Below are 21,967 nucleotides of genomic sequence, written 5' to 3' on the forward strand. Positions count from 1 at the left end.
ACTTCATAACTTCACCAACTCTGTAACCCCTTTCTGTCCCTTGGAATTTATTTTCAGTACTTAATTTACCTTTCCTGGAGAGCTCAGAAACTCATCTGCTGTATCACATATGTCTGTAAGAGGTACGTTAGCAATGATGCCCGAGTCAATGTCCTTCACTACAACTTCTTCATGATGTGGTATCCCTTCAAGAAAAACAACCCACAGATGAAATCAAATTATTAAAACTAATGACTATCAAAGCTAAGCTAAAGCACTAGAATTTTCAAGAAATTTACATCCTAATGAAAACACAGTATTTTCAAGTACTCCAAAAGCTAATTATTATTATTTTTAAACAGCCTGTTCTTTCAAATTCCTGAAACAAGCAGATTTAGGATTCTAAATGATCATTTCCAAAGATGCTGCCACATTAACTACAAGTGGATACATACTCAAGTATGCATACAGGCATGTTTAACTTAAAGATCACCACAAATAAATGCACTGTCTTCCCCTCATCCCTCATGTCTTGGAAACTACTGTGGGAAACCATCAACCCACACTAATTACAATTCCAGATTGGAAATGGTGGACAAATCTGAAGGTCAAATTGCAATACGAAGTGAAACAGTATGCAATTATATAATAGAATTTCAGTAAGATATTGACAATAAACTGCACCTTTTTGAAAAAGAGACTATGGGAAATATCCCATTAATGGGTAAAAAAAATACATAAATACACATCAGTGCTGCTGAACTTATGAACACAGGTACAAGCATGAGACTGCCCAGTGGAAAACAGCATCCGATCCTTCTCACATCATCTCACAGTGGGCAACTCTGCTTTACTACAACACCCGATTCTACACCTTAGCACTACAGCAAAAGAATCAATGCTTCACCTATGATCTGTGCTCTGTACCAATTCCCACTTTCGTGTTTTGCAACGCATGCTTTACCTTCAACCGGGCGAACAATTGTCTTGGCTTTGCTATCCTGATGTTCGTGTATTTCCTCAGTTTTCTCTGGAAATGCTAAATCCACCTGGCTACCTGCCTACAATAATAAAACATTCTGTTATATGTCAAACGTTTCCATATTTCTGTAATCGCATTTTTACTCTTTTAAGGGATACTTTTTTTCTGGTAATGTCATGTTCCCCTGGAAAAGTAGTTTACTTTAAGTGTCCGTAACTAAAGAGCCTAACTGTTATTGACTACTGCCATGTTCCATCACTACTCTAAGGAATGAAACACTACATACCCACAGAAAGAAATACTGTAAAACACACATAAATAAAGACCTTTATGCAATTCTAGAAATTCTAGAAATTAAGTTTGTAATAACAGTGAAATGAACAGAAATTAACTAGAAATTTTATCTCAGTTAAAGTGTACTATAAATAGCTCAACAGACAAGTGTTTGTACAGACCTCGTTTCTAAGCTTACCAATTGGAGATAAAAGTCACCTGGACTATTAATACAACAAACTGTGACAGGGATCACTTCTCTTTCTTGTGGCATCTTTGGTGCACTGTATGGCAACACTGAATTATTTTCTGAGTGGTTGGGAAGATGGGATTTAAACCTAAGGTAAACAAAAAGATATTGAATAAGTTATGCAGAAATGAACTGAGAGGGAAGGCTTTCGGACTCCTGTTGATTTCACTAAGAAACACAGTATGATCTCAACAGAAACTTGTTCCAAAGTCCCATCAATAGCTTGAACTCTCTTCAGTCTGTGCCACCAAGTCTCATGTTGCTCCTGCCACAAACGTAATGTAGTAATAAGGATGTATGGTAGCTGACTCCTAAGAAGACTTATTTGGGAAGCAGTATTGTACATTTAAGTTGTCTTAAAACACCACCACCCACTAAATTCTACAACACTGACGAAACCATTTTCAAATCTTCTTTCTCACATTTAGTGCAGAAGCAGTAAAAATTAACTCCAACTACTATCACCACAGCTAGTTATCCAAACATATACACTTTTCTGTCTGCAATGGAATTTCCTAAGGCTTGCAGACTACTGTATGCAAACACCAAAGCATTCCCCTCTCTCCTAACCCTCCAAAACAACTTGCTTCGTAAACATTACTTTGTAAATATGCCATTTTCATCTATGACATAAGAGCAAAAACCAGAAGAGTCCACAAACCTTGCCACGTCTAAAAAAACTAATGCATCCTTGAGAGATGCGGGCATGTCACTGCATATTTTATTACATGGAGGTTTTCTTAAATCCACAATGAGAACGCCGTCCTCTTCTCTAAATACGGTCATTAAAACAACTTTATTGTTCACCATTCCTAAAAATTTTTCCTTTGCTTCTTCTCCCCAACCTTCACTCTACATTAAAAAGAGCAAATTGTTACTGAAGATGTTGGACACTAATAAGGCATAAAAAAAATAAGTAAGCACAGATGCAAACGAACAGCAGTTTGTTCAGCATTTCATCAGAACACTGAACCGGCAGCACCAGACAGTACTTTATGGGGACTTCTAAAAGTATTTTTAACTGTAAAACAAAGTGAAATCATGGGATGCAATTTCTACCATCTCTTTTGAACTCAACCCTCAACATTTCATGCCCTCTGATTTTTTTTGATAGACAAACTTGAACAGCCGTATGTTGTTTCATCTCATGATTTGCACTTCTACTCTCCTGATTTGTCTAAGAGTTTTTTCCTTACTCTTTCTATGCAAATACACAACCTAATGTAGTCAGTCGGAACATTCCTTCTCTCCACAACACCCTTTGTCATGTTTTATCTACCTTGGAGCATCCTCTTTCAGTTTACTTCCCTTGGATCAAACTAAAGCATTTTGCATTTGATGGCTCTAATCTCTCTTTTTTGGGTCTTAGGATCCAAGCATATACACAACGTTTTATCCAGACCTGTGAAAATTGTTCCTGATCTGTCCTACTTGAAAGCATTTCAGAAAATATCAGGTTACAAACAAACAAAAGAAAACAACCAAACAACAAACCCTAAAGAAATGATAAATCAACCCTGCAGTTATACTGTCAGAAATGCATGACTACATTGCACATAATCCACTCTCATACCAATGCGGAGAAAATAAAAGAGTGTCTCTCATAAGTAAGTAAATATTTAAGAAAGTAGTGTTGCAGTGTAAGCCTTGTAGAAAAGGGGCAAACTGTACTCTGCTTGTTGTTATAGCAATAGACAACAGATGTCACTTCTTAAATTGTGGCACAAAATTTGAAGTAACAAAAGGAAAACCTCTCAACAAATTATCTTAAAAATCCTGAGTCGTTTCTCTTGGTTTGGATGATTTTTCAACGTTATTACTCGCACAGCTGTCAGCCAGCCATGAAATAAGTTCTATTATTTGTCTTTCACTTTGATAAGCCTAGAGCCAAAGAAATGAGATTTAAACCCAGAGGCTTTTAAAGACAGACTGCTGTATGTTTGCTTCCAAGTAAAGCAGCATATCCAGTCTTTTAAAGATATATATATGTATACACACACACACACACACACACACACACACACACACACAAAGGTCTATACATATACACACTCAGTCAGAAGATTTCCTCCCTCTACACTGGAGTAAGGTATTACATATCTTTCACTGAAATTCTTTAATAAAAATCTTAAAAAAAAACAACACAACGTTATCCAGTAGTAGAAACAGTTTTTACTTACTACGTTTTTAGGAACAATATCTTTCAATGAACACGGTACTGCTAATGAAGGAATAGCTGCAAGTTCAGCCTCGATATGCTCATCAGGCTTCCTCAGAAGCAAACAAATGTCATCTGTTTCAGTAGTTTGCAGGGCAGCAAGATCAGGCCTAGGAGCATACCTATAGCAAGTAGAAATAAAAATACTACCAATCTAAGAGGAATGCCAAGAAAAACCTCAAGCCCCTCTCTACCTCCCCCCCCCCCAAAAAAACCCACAACAAAATAACCAAAGAAAATAATAAACTTGAGAAAATGACTGTTGTAACTGGCATAACACCCTAATACTGAAACTTCTATAACATTAAGAGCCTGAATTAAAAACATTTCTTCAGTTTTAAGCATTCAGAATCTCTACCTCCACAACAGAAATCCAAGATACACATGTTAATACGTGAACATTTGTACACGTGCCTACTTACACAACCTCCCATTATTTTCCTCTATGGGAAAAAGCTACGTACAGAACACCAGCATCATGTGCATATCCAATCAGCAGCTTGTGCCAAGAGTATTGGCTGGCTGAGGATTTGTTTCTTCAGAAATCCTCTTGAGTACCAACAGTGAAAGGACAACCATTACAGCCAAAATTGTACATCTGCAAACGTACCTTGGGAAATTAAATACTTCAGAACTCCCAAAATCAACCAGAAATATTTCAATCACCGCAATATCACAAACTCTGCATCTCATTGGACCACCAGTCTTCTGCTTGCTTTTGGTTTTTATGGGAATTAGTTTAGTTATAGTTCCACGGCACCACATTCCAGTCTCCTTCCTTTTTATAAAAACTCTAACACCTTTATGGAAACAATTTAAAAAAAAAAAGTAAATTAAGGATTTACAAATATTTTGTGCTTTAATACAGCTTTATACAGAATTACTGCATTAAGACAAAGCAGACTTAACTAGCTGAAGAACTAATCTGGTCTAGTCATTAAAATATGCACACTCAAAAAGACCTTAACAGTTAGAAGTATCACCCAACACTGGAAAACTTTAGCAGTGAAAACCTCTGTCGCTCACAATTTCTGAAGCACTGAAATCATTAAGGAACTGAAGATGTGTTCTTTTCTTATGTATGATTTAAATCCACTTAACAGAACAGTACAGAATAGCACCCCTTTCCAATCCCCCATTAACTGCAGATCCTTGAACATCCTAGACTGCTTTCCAAGGTCAATGAATGGAAAATGGAAAGAAGAAATAAAGAATGAATATTTTAATAAAGAAGATATTATGCAAGGTAGTATTTTATAGCTAATTCAGGCTTAAAAAAAATGTTTCAGACAGTTAATTTACCTGGTTCCAACATATCTGAAGGCAAGAAATATGAACTTTTATTACAACAGAAATTATTCAATTTCATCTCCAAAAAAGCACCTTCTTTCTTCTGTGAGTAGCGCCGAATATAGAAGTGGCATGGATTCACTACATGACTTACAAACACTAATTCTGTTGAATCTGAGCAAGACAGAGAACACATAAAACACCATTAAAGTGGTTCCAAGAGGTATTAATGCACCTAACTGGAAGAGCAGGAATCCTTAAGACTTCTGTATAACTATTGTGCCACTGTGTGAAGATCAAAATACCCCGAAGAACATCCTGAGTCGGAGATGACCTACAAGCACAACTGAGTTAAACTCCTGGCTTTGGATTGATGAAACTGTGCGTCTGAAAGCATTGTCCAAATGCTTCTTGAACTCCAGCAGTCCCAGTCATCCTCCAACTAGTCAAAGAGATTCTCCTCTGTTAAACACTACTTCTGACTTGGCATCCTAAGTGCAGTTAACTCCTTTCAATTTGAGATCCAAAATGCTGAAGGAAGTGGATAGGTCTGAATGGTTTAGAATGGTTTAGTTCCTGCAATGGTATTTAACAACACAACTCTTACAACAACTGGAAAGCCTCATTACTACAAGCAGCTGCCATCTCTACTGTATCCAGTGCCGCCTGCATGACTGGCTTGGGTGCATGTAACTTACAAGTCTGAAGAACTCAACTCCCGTGCTCCTCTAAGTCACAACCAACCATGGCCAAAAATGATATAAAGAATCCACCACTCAAAACTACCAGAGAAAGTACGCTAAACTGTACTTTTCAAACTTAAGAAATGTAGCATCCAGAATAGACCCGTTATTCTAGGACATCTCCAATAGTGAAGAACAGCATCCAAGCTGAAGTCCAAATGAGTTCAAGTACAAGTTCACTCATAATCCAGAACACTAAACAGATATGGAGAGAAGCAACAGTTCAAAACTTTAATAAACTACTGACTTAAAAAAAATGGGTCCAACTGCCCATAAGATGCACTAATACACTGAGTGTCTGCCATGTGCTGAGAACACCATCAATGTTGAGTTTACAAGAGTTGCTTGGGGACTGGTGTATTACATCTTCCAATTAAGTATGAAGTTCAGGTTAGATATTAGGAGCAATTTTTTAACAAAGAGAATGGTGACACATTGGAACAGGTTACCCAAGGAGCCTGTGGATGCCCCATCCCTGTAAGCATTCAAGGCCAGGCTGGATTTGGCTCTGGGCAGCCTGGTCTCGTGGGTGGCAACCCAGCACATAGCAGGAGGGTTGGAACTAGATCTTCACAGTCCTTTTCAACCCAGGCCATTCTATGCTTGAAGGATGATATAGTTTGGAATTGAGATGATCAGGAACACCTCTGCAGAGTAAAACTGCTGGTGCTAAGCATGACATCAGCAGGATAAGCAATTCCCAGATTGATTTAACTGAAAGTAATTCATGTGACCCAAGAGTGCTCTTACATGTGAGCAAATACACATTAATAGGCCAAAATCAGAATCTCTGTTTCTAAGTTCTAATCTCAATTAAAACGCTGATGCATATGTCTAATTCTGCAAGTAATTCCAGAGCTTTGCCTAATTGTCTACAGGGTGGGTTATTTATTTATTTCTTTTTAAACAAATTATCTGTTTACCAGACAGAAAAAAAAACAAAACAACCAACCAGCTTTTTGTTCAGAGCACGTTTCCTCCTTGAAAAGTTTCTTCCTCTGTTTTTCATGATGATTTTCTGTGGGCAACTCTGTTTTATTGTTTTAGGAAAAAGAAAAGAATTCATTAATTCAGTTTTTATATATATATAGTAGAGCAGCCAACACGATCAAGTGATTCATATTACAGTAATAAGCTACAAAAGCCACAAAAATTTCATAACAGTTGTATCCATGCTACTAGAGCACTTGTTTATTCCATCAGAAATTATGTTTCCTGCCTTTGCAGTACACTGACAATACAAACAAACAAAAGCCTCATCCATCCATCCCAAAGCAGGCATCCTCTCAACCACTGAGCTACTTAGACTGTTACTCCATTTCAATATTCAAGAATGGTGTACAGTGCTTGTACAGATGTGCAAGGACACTTTTATCCATGACTACAAGCAGCTGCTAAGGCCACCAATGTCACCTGACATCTGTCCTCTCAGTCTCTGCTGTTGGCTTTTTGCCAGTTTCTTAATGTTTTACAGCTTTTGGATATTTACATGGCCTTTAAGAACACATAATCTGTACCCCAGCCTACCAAGTAGGTCCTCTAATTACTGGAGATTTCCTTGAAGGCTGGAAGAATTTCCTGTGATGCCTAAACTGCTTGTAGAAGTGACCTTAAGATTCAGCTCTAGGAGGATCTTGTAATTCCTACAGGCAACATGACAGCAGTATCCCTGGAATACATACTTCTGGAAGGCAATCCAGAACATACTCTGCCCTGAAGCATGAAGGACTGCATTTATCTACCGTGCAGCACTCAGCAGCTGATGCAGAAGTTTTTATCTACCACATCATGAATTCTTGCAAGGAGGTAAATGGAGTGACAACAGGTAGCAAAAATATTCAGCGTTCAGTGACAGGAACTGCTATAATAGCTGGTAACCTGCATTTACCTGTAGTTCAGTGAAATGTGAATAGAAAATAGTGTATTCTCTAAGTTCTACTGTTTCAGAGAGAGCACAGAACCTGCCAACATAGGCAGGAATCCCTTTGCTCTCAGGAAACAGATATACTGGGATCTGAAGAAACTAGTATTTCCCAATGAACATAGGAGGAAGCAAGACCACTGAAATGAAATGTAAGGGCTTATCATCATTATCAGACTTCCCTCATTCTTTTAGCTCTGAACTAAAAAGAATACAGACATTTAGGTCCTGTAGAAAGACGAGATTATTCACTGCTGGAGCACACATAGCAAGACCTTTGAAAAACATCATCTGTAAAACAAACGCCTCAACTTAGAACTGAACACTAAAGAGCAGTGAAAAAGACAAGGTGAACAGCTTGAGGAAAGAAAAGCATTAGGGAAGGACCAGACCCAACCCCAAATATAAAACTTACCCATTTAGCTAGACTGGCTTCTAGAAATAAACCCTTGCCTGCTCTAAGAACTTAAATAAATCAGTGATTCATGCAACATCCTTATTACCAGATAGCAAACGATCTCATCTACCATTACTGCTCTTTTCCAGTCCATGAAAAGGCATCCGGCAACCCCAGGCTATCATTCACTACAAACACTAATCAAGACTGATGATTTGATGTCATAATAGCCATTTTCTAGCTTTGAGTGCAGGTAACATCTTCCACCTGAAACACACTGGATTCAACAGTATCAAACGATAATGTATTTTTCCATAAGCATTGCCTGAGATCATTTGAAAACCTAATCCTGACTTTCTCTTAACAGCCTGCAGCCTCCGTCACTAAATCAGTACCAACTCAGCTGTTACTGAAAGCAACAAATCCGTACCATTCAAAGCTGACAGAATTTCAGGTCTTTCCCACTTCAACAGCAAACCATCAAAAAATACTCTCTGGGTACTCCACAAATTCTGTAGTCACTCAAACTACTCTCAAACAGTGACTGTTGATTATAAAATCTTTCCATCTACTTCAATAACATCAGTTGGTTATACTGCCTGAGAATATTCAACTCCCTCGTAATTTCTGAATTTATTTTTTTAAATCTAAATGAATACTACTCTTCTCATTTCCATCAGCTGTGCTAGTTGCTGACCAGCCCTGTGGTATTTTTATTGCCTGTTATCTAAGTGGAATTTTTCATGTTCTGAGTTGTTCTTAGTGCCTTCTGCCCCACTACTGTGCATCTCCTTGACTCCAGCCTGATAGGCTCTGCTGGAATCATTCAAGTATGCCGGAGACTTTCAGTACTGCAGGCTCCAAAACTGCATACTGCATTCCAGATTCAGTCTCAAAAGTGCCTATTAGAGGGAAGGGTCACTTCCCATATCTGTCAGCCATTTCGTTAATAACAGAGTCCAGAAAAAAACCTGATAAACTGAAGAACTTAACTGTACTTGCCAGTCATGACAATGCCTTAGATTTAGAAAGCCAGGGAACTGCCAGAAACACACCCTCCACAAACCAGCGACAGAAAGTCTAAGAGGGCCTGAACGATTGAGAAGGGCAAGGGGCATTTCTAACTCTTGTTCAGGAGAACTTCTGCAAGTTTTCGCTTAGCTAAGCTAAAGAAGGACAAAAAACGTGTACTGGAGTAATTCAAAGATCGTGAAATACAAGCATTATTAAAGACTTCACTCTGAAATAGCTACGAGCACAAATGATAACAATACTTGACATCCAAACACTGAAAGCATCAGGTATTCAGAAGCTTACTTTCTAGATCATCTTCATATATCTCTTCTATTATAATGTCAGGGCTGGATGGAGTCTTGGATACAGCATGAATACTCTGATGAGGTACCACATGAAGTGATTCCTCAATCTTTTTCACTCCTTCATTAATACAAAGTTTATTAGGCAGAGCTTTTTCTTTACTTTCTCCTTTGTGTACTGGCAACATATTGTCTACAGGTGACTGGTTATCAGAGCTTGGTATATTTTCTCTGTCATCAAAGGCAAGAGCACGTTGTCCATTATCCTCACTGTATTTGGGAAAAATGAGATAAATTAACGCAGTCTGTCTTCAGAGAAACACACAAGTCAAAGTGCAGGTTTTATTAAAACATCACTGTACGCTGAAAACACTTCATAAATGCTGTCTGAAATAAACTCCATTATATAGTGTCTGAATATCAGGACAGCAGAACAGTAATACAATTTCTGGAGCCTAAAAAGGATTGGCACCTACTGAGTACACATTCTTGGGCACAGCTGAGTACACACAGAATGGAATATTGGAGAAACATTAGCAGCATGATAGGCAGCTCACATTAAAGTCAAAAGGCCTTCTAGATGCCCTACAGTTACAGCATGTAGTAACACTTTTTAATATAACTAGAGCTAACCAGGGAAGCCCTCACAGCAAGTTCATTTCAAATTCTCTCAAGCTTTTGTCTAAAGCTGAAAGAAAAAATAAAACCAAGAGACAAATAACGTAAAAGCAACTGTAGTCTTGAAAGTATTTTCCTCCTTGTTCATCTTAAGTCATTTATTTGGGTCTGTGATAACCCAGAATTGAAGTACAAAGCCAAAACACTGCGAATTCCAGTGTTTGCCACTGATTTGAAAGACTTACTTGAAGTAACATGAGTCAATTTTCATATGCTGAAATGATAAACATTTCCATTGCTATCCATAAACACCATAAGTGAAAAGCACACAGCATAAAAAAATATTGAAAACTTATTTAGGGAGACAGTAGTTGTGTGAAAAAAGAAGTACAACAGAAGCGTCAAAACTGAAACGCTAATTGGATCAACTGAAGTACTGACTGAAAGACAAATAGCTCAGGTTTTAGTTTGGTTCATTATACATTTACAAACTAATAAGCACTAGCTTTTTTCCCCCCATTTACTCTCCAATACACACTTAACCATTAGAAGATTAGTGTACTTAGTAAATTACTGTACCTGTTAACACTTCACTAAAAAAAATACTTACAATACTGATGCTTCCCATTCAATTTTCCCCATATTCTGTAATAATGACATAATCTCATCCGTGTTCAGTATGAATCTCGAGAGAAAAACAATCACAGCCATCACCACAAATGTATTAAACTGCTAGTGATACAGACGTGATGCTTTTCAGCACAAAATTGACATAGACAGGTAAAAGAAGAGATTAATTACTCCAGTTTCATTCTTCCACTCCTGTGAACTTTGATGCTCATTTGTTTCCACATACATATGTAACAAAAATTCTCCTGCCTTCCCTTGCTTTTTATTGCTCATGCACTGGGCACTCCAACATTTACTTCCTCAGCTTCTCCATTTACTCAACCCATCACCACAAATCTCTTCTCAGACCCCAAGAAACATTCATCTCTGCAGCAGGTAAGGACAGTTTTCAAGAATAAGAATTGAACATCTTCCCTTTAAACTTCTAGTTGTAAGGGGACTAAGCTTAGAAGGGGCAGATTCCTGTCAAGAGTATTTTCGATGCATATGTACTTTTCTACACATCTGCAAATTTTAGGTGCTTTCTCCTGATATCTCAGATGAAGGCAATTCTGCCTTTCCAGCAATGTATTTGTATATGTCTGAACTAATGCTTTTTTGAACAGTGCAAAACAATCCAGCTTGATTTCTGCTGCTTTACATTTAACAGAAAAGCTTTTACACTCAAAAAGAAACCAAACAACAAACCAGTGAATTCATTTAACTTGCAATATACCACCAACTTCAGTCCTTTACCTTGGAACTGGTTTTTCCTTCAAACTCTTCACTCTTAAGAGCTCAGCATCAACTGGCAACGTTAAATCACGAATAACCTGAAATTAGCAAGCACAGTTTTGGTTGGTATTATACAAAAAGCAAGTCATGCAGGAACCTTTATTTACAATTTGAAAAGGTCAGAATGAAATGTCTCTAATTCTACAGAAAAAGTCTCACCCAGAAACATGCTCATTAGAAGGCAGTAGCCAGTTCTTAGTTAGGCCTTCCTGCATTACTAACACTCACAGCTGGGGACTCTGTAACCACAGCACACAACTAGAAGCAGGAGTTGGATTATTCTTTTGCACTGAGCCACTTGGAAGGTGACTACTAAATAAAAAGGTGGACTTATGGGAGGATAATGGTGGGCATCAAATACCAAAAAGAAAGGTGTAAGGGATAAAAACTTCCTTTCTGGGTCAGACGTGGAACACCAAGCTTCTGCACATGGGAAATGACACTGGACGCAGGAAAAATGACAGTCTAAAAATCAAACTGCGCGGAAAAATGGCTAGGGATTAATAAATAATGATTCCATGATTTTGCTTAACACAAGGATTAAAAAGCTCCAAATGAAATGCCCAAGTTCACAAACAATTCCTCCAAGTATCTTTTCCCCTCCATTTGCAAAGAGAGGTGATGTCACTGGATGGAGCTTTGGTCTGACACACTACAGGAGGTACCATGCATTTCTGTTACTAACAGTTATAACAGAGGAATCGTGGAAGTGAAGGGCTAGAATGAGTGAGAAGGCTGGAGACCTCCAGAATGGGCAAGGCTTGAGATGAGCCTGAAATCTTGACAACACTACCATTTCACTGAACAGTTCTGTCTTAGTTTCTTCTCATTCTCCTCCCACAACCATTACAGATAACGGAAGCACACGGAGGCACAGACCATCTTTTTTGTTTCATGTCAATAGCAAGATTCAGATTTGTGATCAAGACCAAACTGGAACTGGCAGGGTGCATGCAGACGTGTACAGAACACGTAACTGCAAAAATCTCAGTTCTTAAGTCAGCAAACCAGAAAACAGAGTATAAAAATTTTCACATTCAGATCTATATTGTCTGTTACCAAATTTTACCTACCTGAGTCAGATCACAATAGGTTCTCACAGAAGGTGTGATCTTTAATTCCTTTGCAATCCTAATGGCACCAATCAAGCATTTTTTCTTCTCTTCAATGTACTGCTTAGCTGTTGCAATACCAACGCTGTAGTCGTCAATGCTCTTCACTAATTCTGCACGCAGTTTCCTTTTCCTGTATAAAAAAAATTACTTTTTTGAGCACTCACCACATCAGATTCAAACTCCTGACTACAAAATACAATTACTAGTTATTATAACTGGATGCATCTCACATTAACACTGTTTTCTTCACACAGTAAAAGCAGACAACATAGAAGGCCAGTAGAGACGTCACAGAGAGCAAAGAACTTTAAGATACTTTCCAATGTAAAGCCCTTTCCTTGGGAGGAATGATTTTTTCTATATTTAAAATCATAATCCCTCTCAAGCCTACAAAAAATTCCATACACATCCAGTAGACAACTGAACTGTTGGATTTTACAACCCAGAGTTTTAAGATCTGCCTTTCAGATGCAATACTAAGTACTAAGCTTTGCAACAAAAGCATGTAGCACTGAAAGTATCTATATATAAATCTGAGAGACAAATATTCATAAAGATGAAGAAATATGAATCTCTGGGCTTCTAATCAACATTTACAGAAAGTACATTTTTTTTAAGCTTTCCTTGCTGTTAAACTGACCATCTTTAATACTACAAGATTTTTTTTTCTTTTTCTGAAAAGCAATGGCTGTATATGCTACTGTTTTCCAATTACACAAACTAGCTCCAGGAACTAAAATACCATTATGAACAGGCAAAAATAGTGCAGAAAATTGAAGTAACACCAAGCCTTTTGAAATGGCTTTGATGAATATTGGAAACTCTTGAAACAACTCACACACTCCATACAGAAGAGAATAATACCTTGACAGGACAGAAGTAGTAAGTTCATCAAATTTTCTATCCATAATTTCTGCAACTTTGCCTCCTTCCTGCTTCACTTCCAGTTCCAAGTGTTTTAGCACCTATTTCATTCAGCATGGAATAAACATATATTTGTTCATTATTCATGTTATTTTTTCCCCCAATTTTAAATTCAGAACAAAACAATAATTAACAGAAAGACAGCGATAAACAGCAGAAAGTAACACTGAAGCGTACTGTGGTTTGTATAAAGAAAATAAATCACAAGATGATTATATAAATAGTACACAACAAGAGTCAGGAGCCTGTTAACGCTTACTGGTTTATCTAACTTCTAATTTCAAACAAAAACATAGGAACTGGCACCCATGAGGCTTCCTCTGAACACCAGAAGCCCTTCTGTGCTGTGTGGGTGACAAAGCACTGGTGCAGGCAACCCAGAGCTGTTCATTCTCCTCCTCAGAGGTTTTCCAAAGCTGCCTGGATGTGGCACTGGGCAAGTCTTAAGGACACTTCAATGCCATGATTACTAAAATGAGTCTGGCTTTAAGCTTTTGGATCACTGAACATTTCTATGCCTGTCTACCTTAAAATACACATAAAACCTAAGTAAATAGAAGACAAAGAAATGCAAGTTTTAATTCTTAGTAAATGTGCCATGAAAAATTACAAAAGAAATAGTAATTGTTAATGAAGCGTACAGTACATCTAGTGAAATCTCTTAACAGCGTTATCTAGTATTTCAGAATTCTTTATTGCATTGTGAATAAAAATACGTGGACTTTTGTATCATGTCTGTTCCAGGAAAGCACTATTTTCTGTTGCCCACAGATAATTTCCACCTTCATATCCAAAACAAAGAAAAATAAAAGAGTTAAGTCAGAGGTCAGAGTGTAAGTGAATGCTGATTTTCAGCCTGATTCAAGGAAAAGCACGTGTAACACTCAAAGACTGTCTTATATATGGCTCTGCTCAATGTATGGACTGACCCAGTAACTTTGAGTTAACACACAGGCACAGGTACTCCATTTGCTCTGGAGTTTAATGCAGTACACCCACAGTGTGTTAACACCTAAGTACAGAAGATGTTGAAACAAAGCCACTGAGAGCATGTTTTAACAATGCACTTGTGTGCACACACTCTAAACAAAAAGCTTTCACCTGGGGATAATATTTAATTAAGAAAATCCTGTAACGTTATTTCCACCCACCTCATGCGCATTTTGTAAGTAGCTGAGATTACAAACACCTGCCCACAAAGCTTTATCAATATCTTCTGTAGTTTCATTCTCCTAAGGAAACAATGAATAGTGAGTTGCTTGAGTGACTAGAACACAACATGGGTTAAACTTATTTGCCATTTTGACAGACAAGCACTTGAGGTGGGCACCACTATCTCCTTAAGGAGATGTTACTGCATCATATTCTGCTTAATGCACATGCTTTATTTGCACGCACACAGAAAAATAAAGAATCAAACACAGCACATGAAGGAAAACCAAAACAAAATTACTACTGCAAAGCAAAGAAAGAAGGCCAAATTGAAGAAAGAAAAGAATACAGTTAAAAACTGAGTCTGAAAACCTGAAATAGTTCTGTTTCTAACCAAATGCTAGGGTAAAAGGAAGGAAGCACTGCCATTACAGCAAGATCTGGGAGAGGCAAACATCACACTAACATTGAAGACATTTGTTTACACCTTCATCTCTGGAAGGTATTTCCTACTATCTCCGAACAGTTCAAACCAATTATGTGTCCTTTTTTATGAGAACTGGCAGAATCATAGAATCACAAGGTTGGAAAGACCCTACAAGAACATCCAGTCCAACCACTCCTGCCACCATTCTACTCACTAAGCTACTAAACCATATCTCACATTCAGAAAACCCTCCAAGTCACACTTCCCTATGCCAACTGACACCACCTCTTTTTTGGAGATGTAAGAAGATGTAATAGGTAAAAAAAAAAAAACATGGAATGACTTAAGATCTCAGACTGAAGGGAATCCAAAGATGACCTAAGGCTACCTGCTTTACTATTCTGTCAACATAAACATATAGTTTAAGGTTTATTTCAAATAGACACGCTCCAGAAATCTTAGGGAAAAAAAAACAACACCAGCTTTTCAAACTTTAATGGTCACTGCTACAAAAACTATGTAAGAAACCAAGACAGACACTTACAACTTAACATGCTTTCAAGGTAACCTTACAGGATGATTTCCATTCAAGAAGTAGAACTGCTGGAGGATATACCAGTAACTCCTATTTAACAATCACTTTAGAAAACGCACAGAACTACTCCACCTTGCCTAAAACTGCACAAAGTTCATTCAGACATACCAGCTTAGAGAACTTACAGATGTCCCTTAAAACAGTTTAATCCAAGCAGTGTTTTACCTAACAGTCTTGCTGTTATCTCATTAACAAAATAGTTGCACTTGAAATCCACGTCAAGTCTGAACTACAGAAGTTGCAAACTTCTGTATTTAAGTAGTGCAGTAATAACCATGCATACGAAAATATTAAGTGCAAATATAAAGAAAGGGAACATGAACACACTGTATCTGTGGATGTAGCCAGAACTAGTTTAAGCTTCTGCCCATTGCTTGAGGAAACTGAGCGCTGAACATTTTTCTCTCCAGTGATAGATCTGAAGGGCCTGCAAAACAAAACTTCAAGGAAAAACCTACACATTTTCAATAAAATAACAAAAATCCCTCCAGAATTTTAATACTCAATTGGGTCTCTACAAACATTTCATTAAACACACGTACAAAGAGTTGAATTTACATGGTGATATACTAGACATATCTCATGTTGAAGTTTCCTTCCTACCACTATCATCTTAAAATTGATCTGCAGCATCTACTATTTTATATGACGATTTTGGCAAGGCAGAACAAAAGTTTACAAGGCAGTAATGACTTTTTGCTCTTGATGAAAGTAACACGTATAACTATTAAGACTCCAGCATTTATTTTTCATTTGTTACCGAATCATTTTATTTCGGATATCTCGTCAAACACTGATGAAGCTGTTAAAAATCTTTCTAATAAATGACACGTACAGGTAAGCTACTTATGTAAATTAATGTAATTTACGTGTGACCACAAAGCCTTGCTGTCATCTAACCTTCATAGCTGGAACTGGTCACCTATGCAGAATATGCAAAGGCACCAGGAGGGGCTGGAGGACACAGCTCAGTGATGCAGTGCTTGGGAAGTCTCAGCAGTTCTGCACTCTCCCTCAGATCCCTTATCATGGAGTTATCATGAACACTATTTAAAACCTTCAGGTCCAAGTATTTTTGAGCCAAAACAGACCTGTTTCTCCTTGCCTTTCAATGAAATATGACTTGCATTTGAACATCAGAAATGCAGGAAGCCCTCAGTGCTTGTCTGATGCCCTCAGTTGTGATTTAGCAGCACTAAAGAGCAATACTGGGAACACATTAGCACTAATATGCTTAAATCATTAATTAAAATAATAGACCCAAGAAGTTAATCAACAAAAAGCTGTAGAAACTGCTCAGTCATTCCCACCACCCTCCTCCCACCCTTCGTGGCACCTAACAACATGAAAAAATATGATTTACCTTTCTGAGGTGCCATCATCCAGTTCAAGTTTAAAATCAGCTTTTGTCTACAGAAGGAAAAAGCAGTTGTTCAAATACAGATATAAATCCCAGTTTAAAAAAATACAAAACAACCATAAAACACCCTACAAATCCACTTCTACCTTCAGCAAACTGCCCCCTCTACATATTTCTATAAGAGCAAGCTTCACAGCAATCACCGCTCACAGGAACAACCAGTGGTGCAAGAAAACAGATCTCAAGCCGAAGTTCTGTAGCCATTATTTACCTGTGATAAATAACATTCCTAGCAAAAGTAAAATGCTCCTTTCCTGTTTGCTTGGTACTTTTCCCCACCACTACACAAAACTAATTAATGCAGTATGTTGGGAGCATTTGTTAACTTGTTTTTCAATAATTTTACTAAAATAACTTAAATAAAATTTAACAACATAGCATGATTACCTTAAAGGCTTAATGTATTTGTATTCTGCAGGTTGGCCAAATCTGAGTTGCACAATGGATGTACCAGAACGGCCACATCCTGTCTTTCTGATATATTAAGAACACCTAAGAAATATTCTGAGGGTTTGTTCAAACTACAGACTTCTTCCAAAACGGTATCAGCATGTTGTAACACATAAAGGATTCGTAAGTACAGCATTTTCTTAATAATGCTAGAAGAGATATATTTCTAAGGCATATACCACTGTTCTAAGCATGGGGGTCTTCTCCATTACATAATTCCCCCCCACAATCATTGAATGGTTTGGGTTGGAAGGGACCTTTAAGATAACCCCCTGCTATAGGCAGGGACACCTCCCTGTAGACCAGATTGTTCACAGCCCCATGCAGCCTTGCCCTGAATGTTTCCAGGGAGGAGGCATCTGCAGCCTCACTGGGCATCATGTTCCAGTACCTCACCAACCTCACAGGAATTTCTAACTACGTCTAATGTAAATCTACCTACTTCCAATTAAAAGCCACTTGCCCTCATCCTGTTGCTACCTGCCTTTATCAACAGTCCTTCCCCAGCTTTCCTGTAGGCCCCCCTCAGGTCTATAGCTGCTATAAGGTCCCCTTGAAGCCTTCTCCAGGCTGAACAGCCCCAGCTCTCTCAGGCTGTCCTCGTACAGGAAGTGCTCCAGCCCTCTTATCATCTCTGTGGCCCTCCACTGGACTCACTCTAACAGCTCATTTTATTTGGAACTGACAGAAGAAGGAGAATGGTTATGTGTACTGGTTCCTTTCTTACACAGTAATGTGCAAAATGAAAAGGTGGAATGGAGCTGGCAACAAGGAACACTAACAAGCAACTGTAAGGAGTAAGTTTTCCTAAAACCAGGCTTTGAACTTTGCATAGCCATGCTGCACTTGTAGACATGCTAGCAAATACTTGGTTGGAGAGCTGGAGGCCACAGACTGCTCATGCTTATCTCTGATGGGCTGAGCTTACTTTAACCACATTCAACAACAACCTAGAAGATCTTGTAATACCACTATTTCAGAGCATCACGATGACTTCTGAGCAGAAAGCTTTAAATCAACCTACTTTTGCAGAAGATGAACCCAAGAAGTTAGCCTCTTCATTGTTCACAACATCATACAACTCTGCAAAAGCAAGCATAGATAGCACTTGACTGTGAGCATTTAAACTGGGAGGGATCTTGACCAGTTAGACAATCATGAATACATGATCACTACAGCAGTTTTGCATGTAAACTTAGCGAAGTCAACAGAAATTTGGACACTGACATATGTGATGGTGTATTTTGAAAACCATCAGACATGTCCACTATGCAGCCCGGCACAGCTCACAGTGCCACCCAAACCCCACTGTAGAGGCAGCAGCTCTACACCATACAGCAGCACTGGGCACGCATCCATTGCTCAACAACAAGTGGACTGTCAGTGCAATATTAACACTGTGGTGACTTGAAACCACTGCAGGGAGGGCAGTGCTGACCTGAGAGATGGCAAATAGTTGTTTGCATTTTGAGACACTGGCTAAATACAGTGCTCTGAACAGCGAAGAATTCACAGCTATGCTTCCTGTTTTAAAGAGGGAATGTGAAAAAGGATTCAAGATCACACAGAAATACGGGTATTTATATCAACTGAAAACAGCGTCACAAACATTACCTACAAATTTTCAACTGGAATGTTTAGAGTTGCAATCAGATATTCAACTCAATAGCCCAATCATGCCTCTTTACCAGAATTCCTAAGTTCTCTCTTAACAGAGAAGAGAATCCTTTGTTACACAACTATGCCTTATCCATGTCTCAACTTTTTGGCAGTACACACATGTGAAGAACTGCTTTCACAGATGAAGAACAAGAATATATGTCAAAAATCTCTGATGAGCACCTTGAGAACTGAGAATTGCAGCTATTTCTATTAACCAGACTCTATTAACTCATTAGTTTCACAAAAACAAGGTCAAATATTCCACTGTTCACATTTTTAATTTTTTTAAATTATAAAAAAAAAGAAACAAAAACAAAAAAACAAACCTGAAGATTAAAATAAGTTTTGTTACTTTTGGGGCAGTCCTCACAAAATATATAATGTAGCTCATGTATATAAGTAACACCTCCTACTTTATGTTGTTGGCCTACAACATCAGGCAGATGGTGGTGGTATGGCAGTAGAAGCTGATCCTCCCCAGCAATATTGTTACATTTGTGGACACATGACAGCAGCAGAGAAGCAGCCTGACAAAATGGAGTCTGACAAGTTCCTCCATGAGGATAAAATGGCACCCACTGACATTCACTAATGCTAGCTGAATGTTTATGGAGACCAAACAGTTCATGTGAGCACAATGAGGCAACGCGTGATGCATTTCAGCAGTGGTGGCAGCGGGTCACCTCTACTGGTCCAGACTGTTACAAGCATAGCTCACAGACTCTTGTTCATGGCTAGGGAAAATGCCTAGCTCATTGTCATGACTGTGTTGAAAAACAGAGTTCTGCAGCTGAGAATTTGCTGTCAAACAGTTATTGTGCTCTCTGTAGCTGTTCTATAGAAATAAATAGGAAACATTATTTTCAGAGCCTGTATATTCAGCCCAAGACAATTCCTCTTCACCCAACGTGGCCCAGGCCAAGCCTAAAGGTTGGACAGCCATGCTGTAAGCACACACATATATACACACAAGAGTTATATGGGAACTACAGAAAACTTACTAATGTTTAATGATTAGGTACTTAATACTACTACTACTAAAAAAATATGACAGTGAAAATAATAAGGCAAAAGAAAACATACATTTAAAATATACAGCTATACTAAGAAAAAAAAAACATGTTTCATAAAGTATTTGCACATACTCGTACTACATACTCAACAGAATTTACTACTTTTAAGAGAAGGCATCAAAGTAACCTCAATCACACCTTGCAGCTGACCTATCATCACAGAGCAGGTCAATGAATAACTAATACTGAATCATGCAAAAGTGCTGGGAATAAGACAGCCAAAAATTTTACCTTTCATACTCATACCTTGTGAGATACGACTCAAGTCACTCCTGCAACTTAGTCCTGTAAAGTCCTCTTCCAGAATCTTAAGGCATTGCCTTCAGAAATAAAGGTTTAAAACCATTAGGGACATCCACATAACACAAATACTGCTTTTTTCCGGTCCTCTTAGAACTCGGCCTGCCCAATTTTACCCACTAGCGTTACACAGAAGGAAGGTTTGGTACATGAGAAACAAACCAGGAACCAAAAAGTGACTCATCCCTTGTAAATGAAGAATCAAGTTACCCCTACAGTAACACTTCATCACCCACAATGGCAGTACTGGAGGTTTTAGGGAACCAGATCACTAAAACCACCACTAGGAAACTGACCGTGTAACTATACGAATCACATCTATCCCATATAGAGATTCAACTCATGATACACTGAACCTAACAACAGGGCTATCTACCTGAAGGATACTTCAGATCAACGTGAGATATTCATATCCTAACACCTCAGTGCTTGAAAACATCCCAAGACATTCATAACGTTTTCCCCCCAGCCTCCTATGTGCTAAATGCACACATACACCTGACTGCTAACTTTACAGACATTACAGAAGAAAGCACTCTCACAACACAACACCACACAGCACAGACATTAATACACACATCCCCTCAGCGCTGTTTCCCAATAATTATAATGTCAGAACTTCAATCAGACACCTGACAGCATTCAGCTTTCTCCTCTTCTGCTCCTCCTCGCTACCACCATCCACAGGGCACTCCTGCTTTCCTCTCAGCATGGCGTCACACTTCTAATAGAGGAAAAACAAACTTAGAAAGAAGTGACACACACGCACCAACACTGCTGGTTACACCCCGTGGCAAGGCTTAAAAGGAAGAGACACAGAGTTCTAGAATATACCACTTTTCCCCTTGAAATAAAACCTTCTGACCGTAGCAGGAACGAGGAGAGGCGCTCCCTCCTCTCAGCCGGCGCCCGGAGCCCCACCGCTACAGCGGAGCATCCCAACACCGAGCCGCACCGCGTTCCCGCAGCGCCCGTCGCGGCGACGAGTACCCGAAGAGCTCCCGGCCCGACCCCGCTCCGACCTCAGCACCAATCACCGAGCGCCTCGTCCTCCTTTGCTCCCGGCGCAGCCAATCACAGCGAGGCGGGAAGTCGGCGGTTACTGTGGGCCGCGCGGGAAGAGTGCGCCGCCGCGCCTTGTGGCCCTGCTCGGCCTCGCCTCCTCACGTCCCCTCCCCCCACCGCCTGTCCGCCTGCAGGTGATGGACCGCTTTAGACCGCATACCGCAGTGCCTCATCTCCGTGTATCATGGACACCTCCAGGAACAGTGACTGCACCACCTCCCTGGAAATGTGTCCAAATATCCAACCCGAACCTCTTGTGGCACCACTTGTAGCGTCTTACCGTCCTTGTTTCTGCTCGCATAATGTTATGCTAATTTCCACATTTCAGTTTAATTCACCAACAGTAAAACACAGCTAGCACCACTGATATCCCCTTTCAATTTCAGAAGCTTT

General features: G+C 38.9%; 1 protein-coding gene across 3 annotated transcripts in view; it reads right to left on the minus strand.

Annotated features, from left to right (window-relative positions):
• Positions 1 to 21,514, minus strand: part of RNF17 (ring finger protein 17) — a 39,660-nt gene extending 18,146 nt beyond the window's left edge. Inside the window, exons 1-20 of one of the 3 annotated variants that reach the window (XM_072346408.1) lie at positions 21,353 to 21,514; positions 21,142 to 21,232; positions 20,456 to 20,529; positions 18,499 to 18,557; positions 16,968 to 17,014; positions 15,932 to 16,031; positions 14,582 to 14,662; positions 13,371 to 13,471; positions 12,465 to 12,636; positions 11,353 to 11,429; positions 10,598 to 10,672; positions 9,371 to 9,639; positions 6,688 to 6,765; positions 5,005 to 5,166; positions 4,313 to 4,502; positions 3,668 to 3,824; positions 2,146 to 2,336; positions 1,434 to 1,572; positions 944 to 1,040; positions 70 to 185 (exon numbers count right to left, since the gene is read on the minus strand). In XM_072346408.1, coding sequence (XP_072202509.1) covers positions 70 to 185; positions 944 to 1,040; positions 1,434 to 1,572; positions 2,146 to 2,336; positions 3,668 to 3,824; positions 4,313 to 4,502; positions 5,005 to 5,166; positions 6,688 to 6,765; positions 9,371 to 9,639; positions 10,598 to 10,672; positions 11,353 to 11,429; positions 12,465 to 12,636; positions 13,371 to 13,471; positions 14,582 to 14,662; positions 15,932 to 16,031; positions 16,968 to 17,014; positions 18,499 to 18,557; positions 20,456 to 20,529; positions 21,142 to 21,221 — 2,265 coding nt within the window. In that variant the 5' untranslated portion in view covers positions 21,222 to 21,232; positions 21,353 to 21,514. Of the gene's footprint in view, positions 1 to 69; positions 186 to 943; positions 1,041 to 1,433; positions 1,573 to 2,145; positions 2,337 to 3,664; positions 3,825 to 4,312; positions 4,503 to 5,004; positions 5,167 to 6,687; positions 6,766 to 9,370; positions 9,640 to 10,597; positions 10,673 to 11,352; positions 11,430 to 12,464; positions 12,637 to 13,370; positions 13,472 to 14,581; positions 14,663 to 15,931; positions 16,032 to 16,967; positions 17,015 to 18,498; positions 18,558 to 20,455; positions 20,530 to 21,141; positions 21,233 to 21,352 lie in introns of all 3 variants that reach the window. The other 2 variants (XM_072346398.1, XM_072346418.1) reach the window with 2 other exon arrangements.
• Between the last annotated feature and the right edge of the window lie 453 nt (positions 21,515 to 21,967).

This window comes from Excalfactoria chinensis, chromosome 1 (genome assembly GCF_039878825.1).
Source record: "Excalfactoria chinensis isolate bCotChi1 chromosome 1, bCotChi1.hap2, whole genome shotgun sequence".
Lineage (NCBI taxonomy): Eukaryota > Metazoa > Chordata > Aves > Galliformes > Phasianidae > Excalfactoria > Excalfactoria chinensis.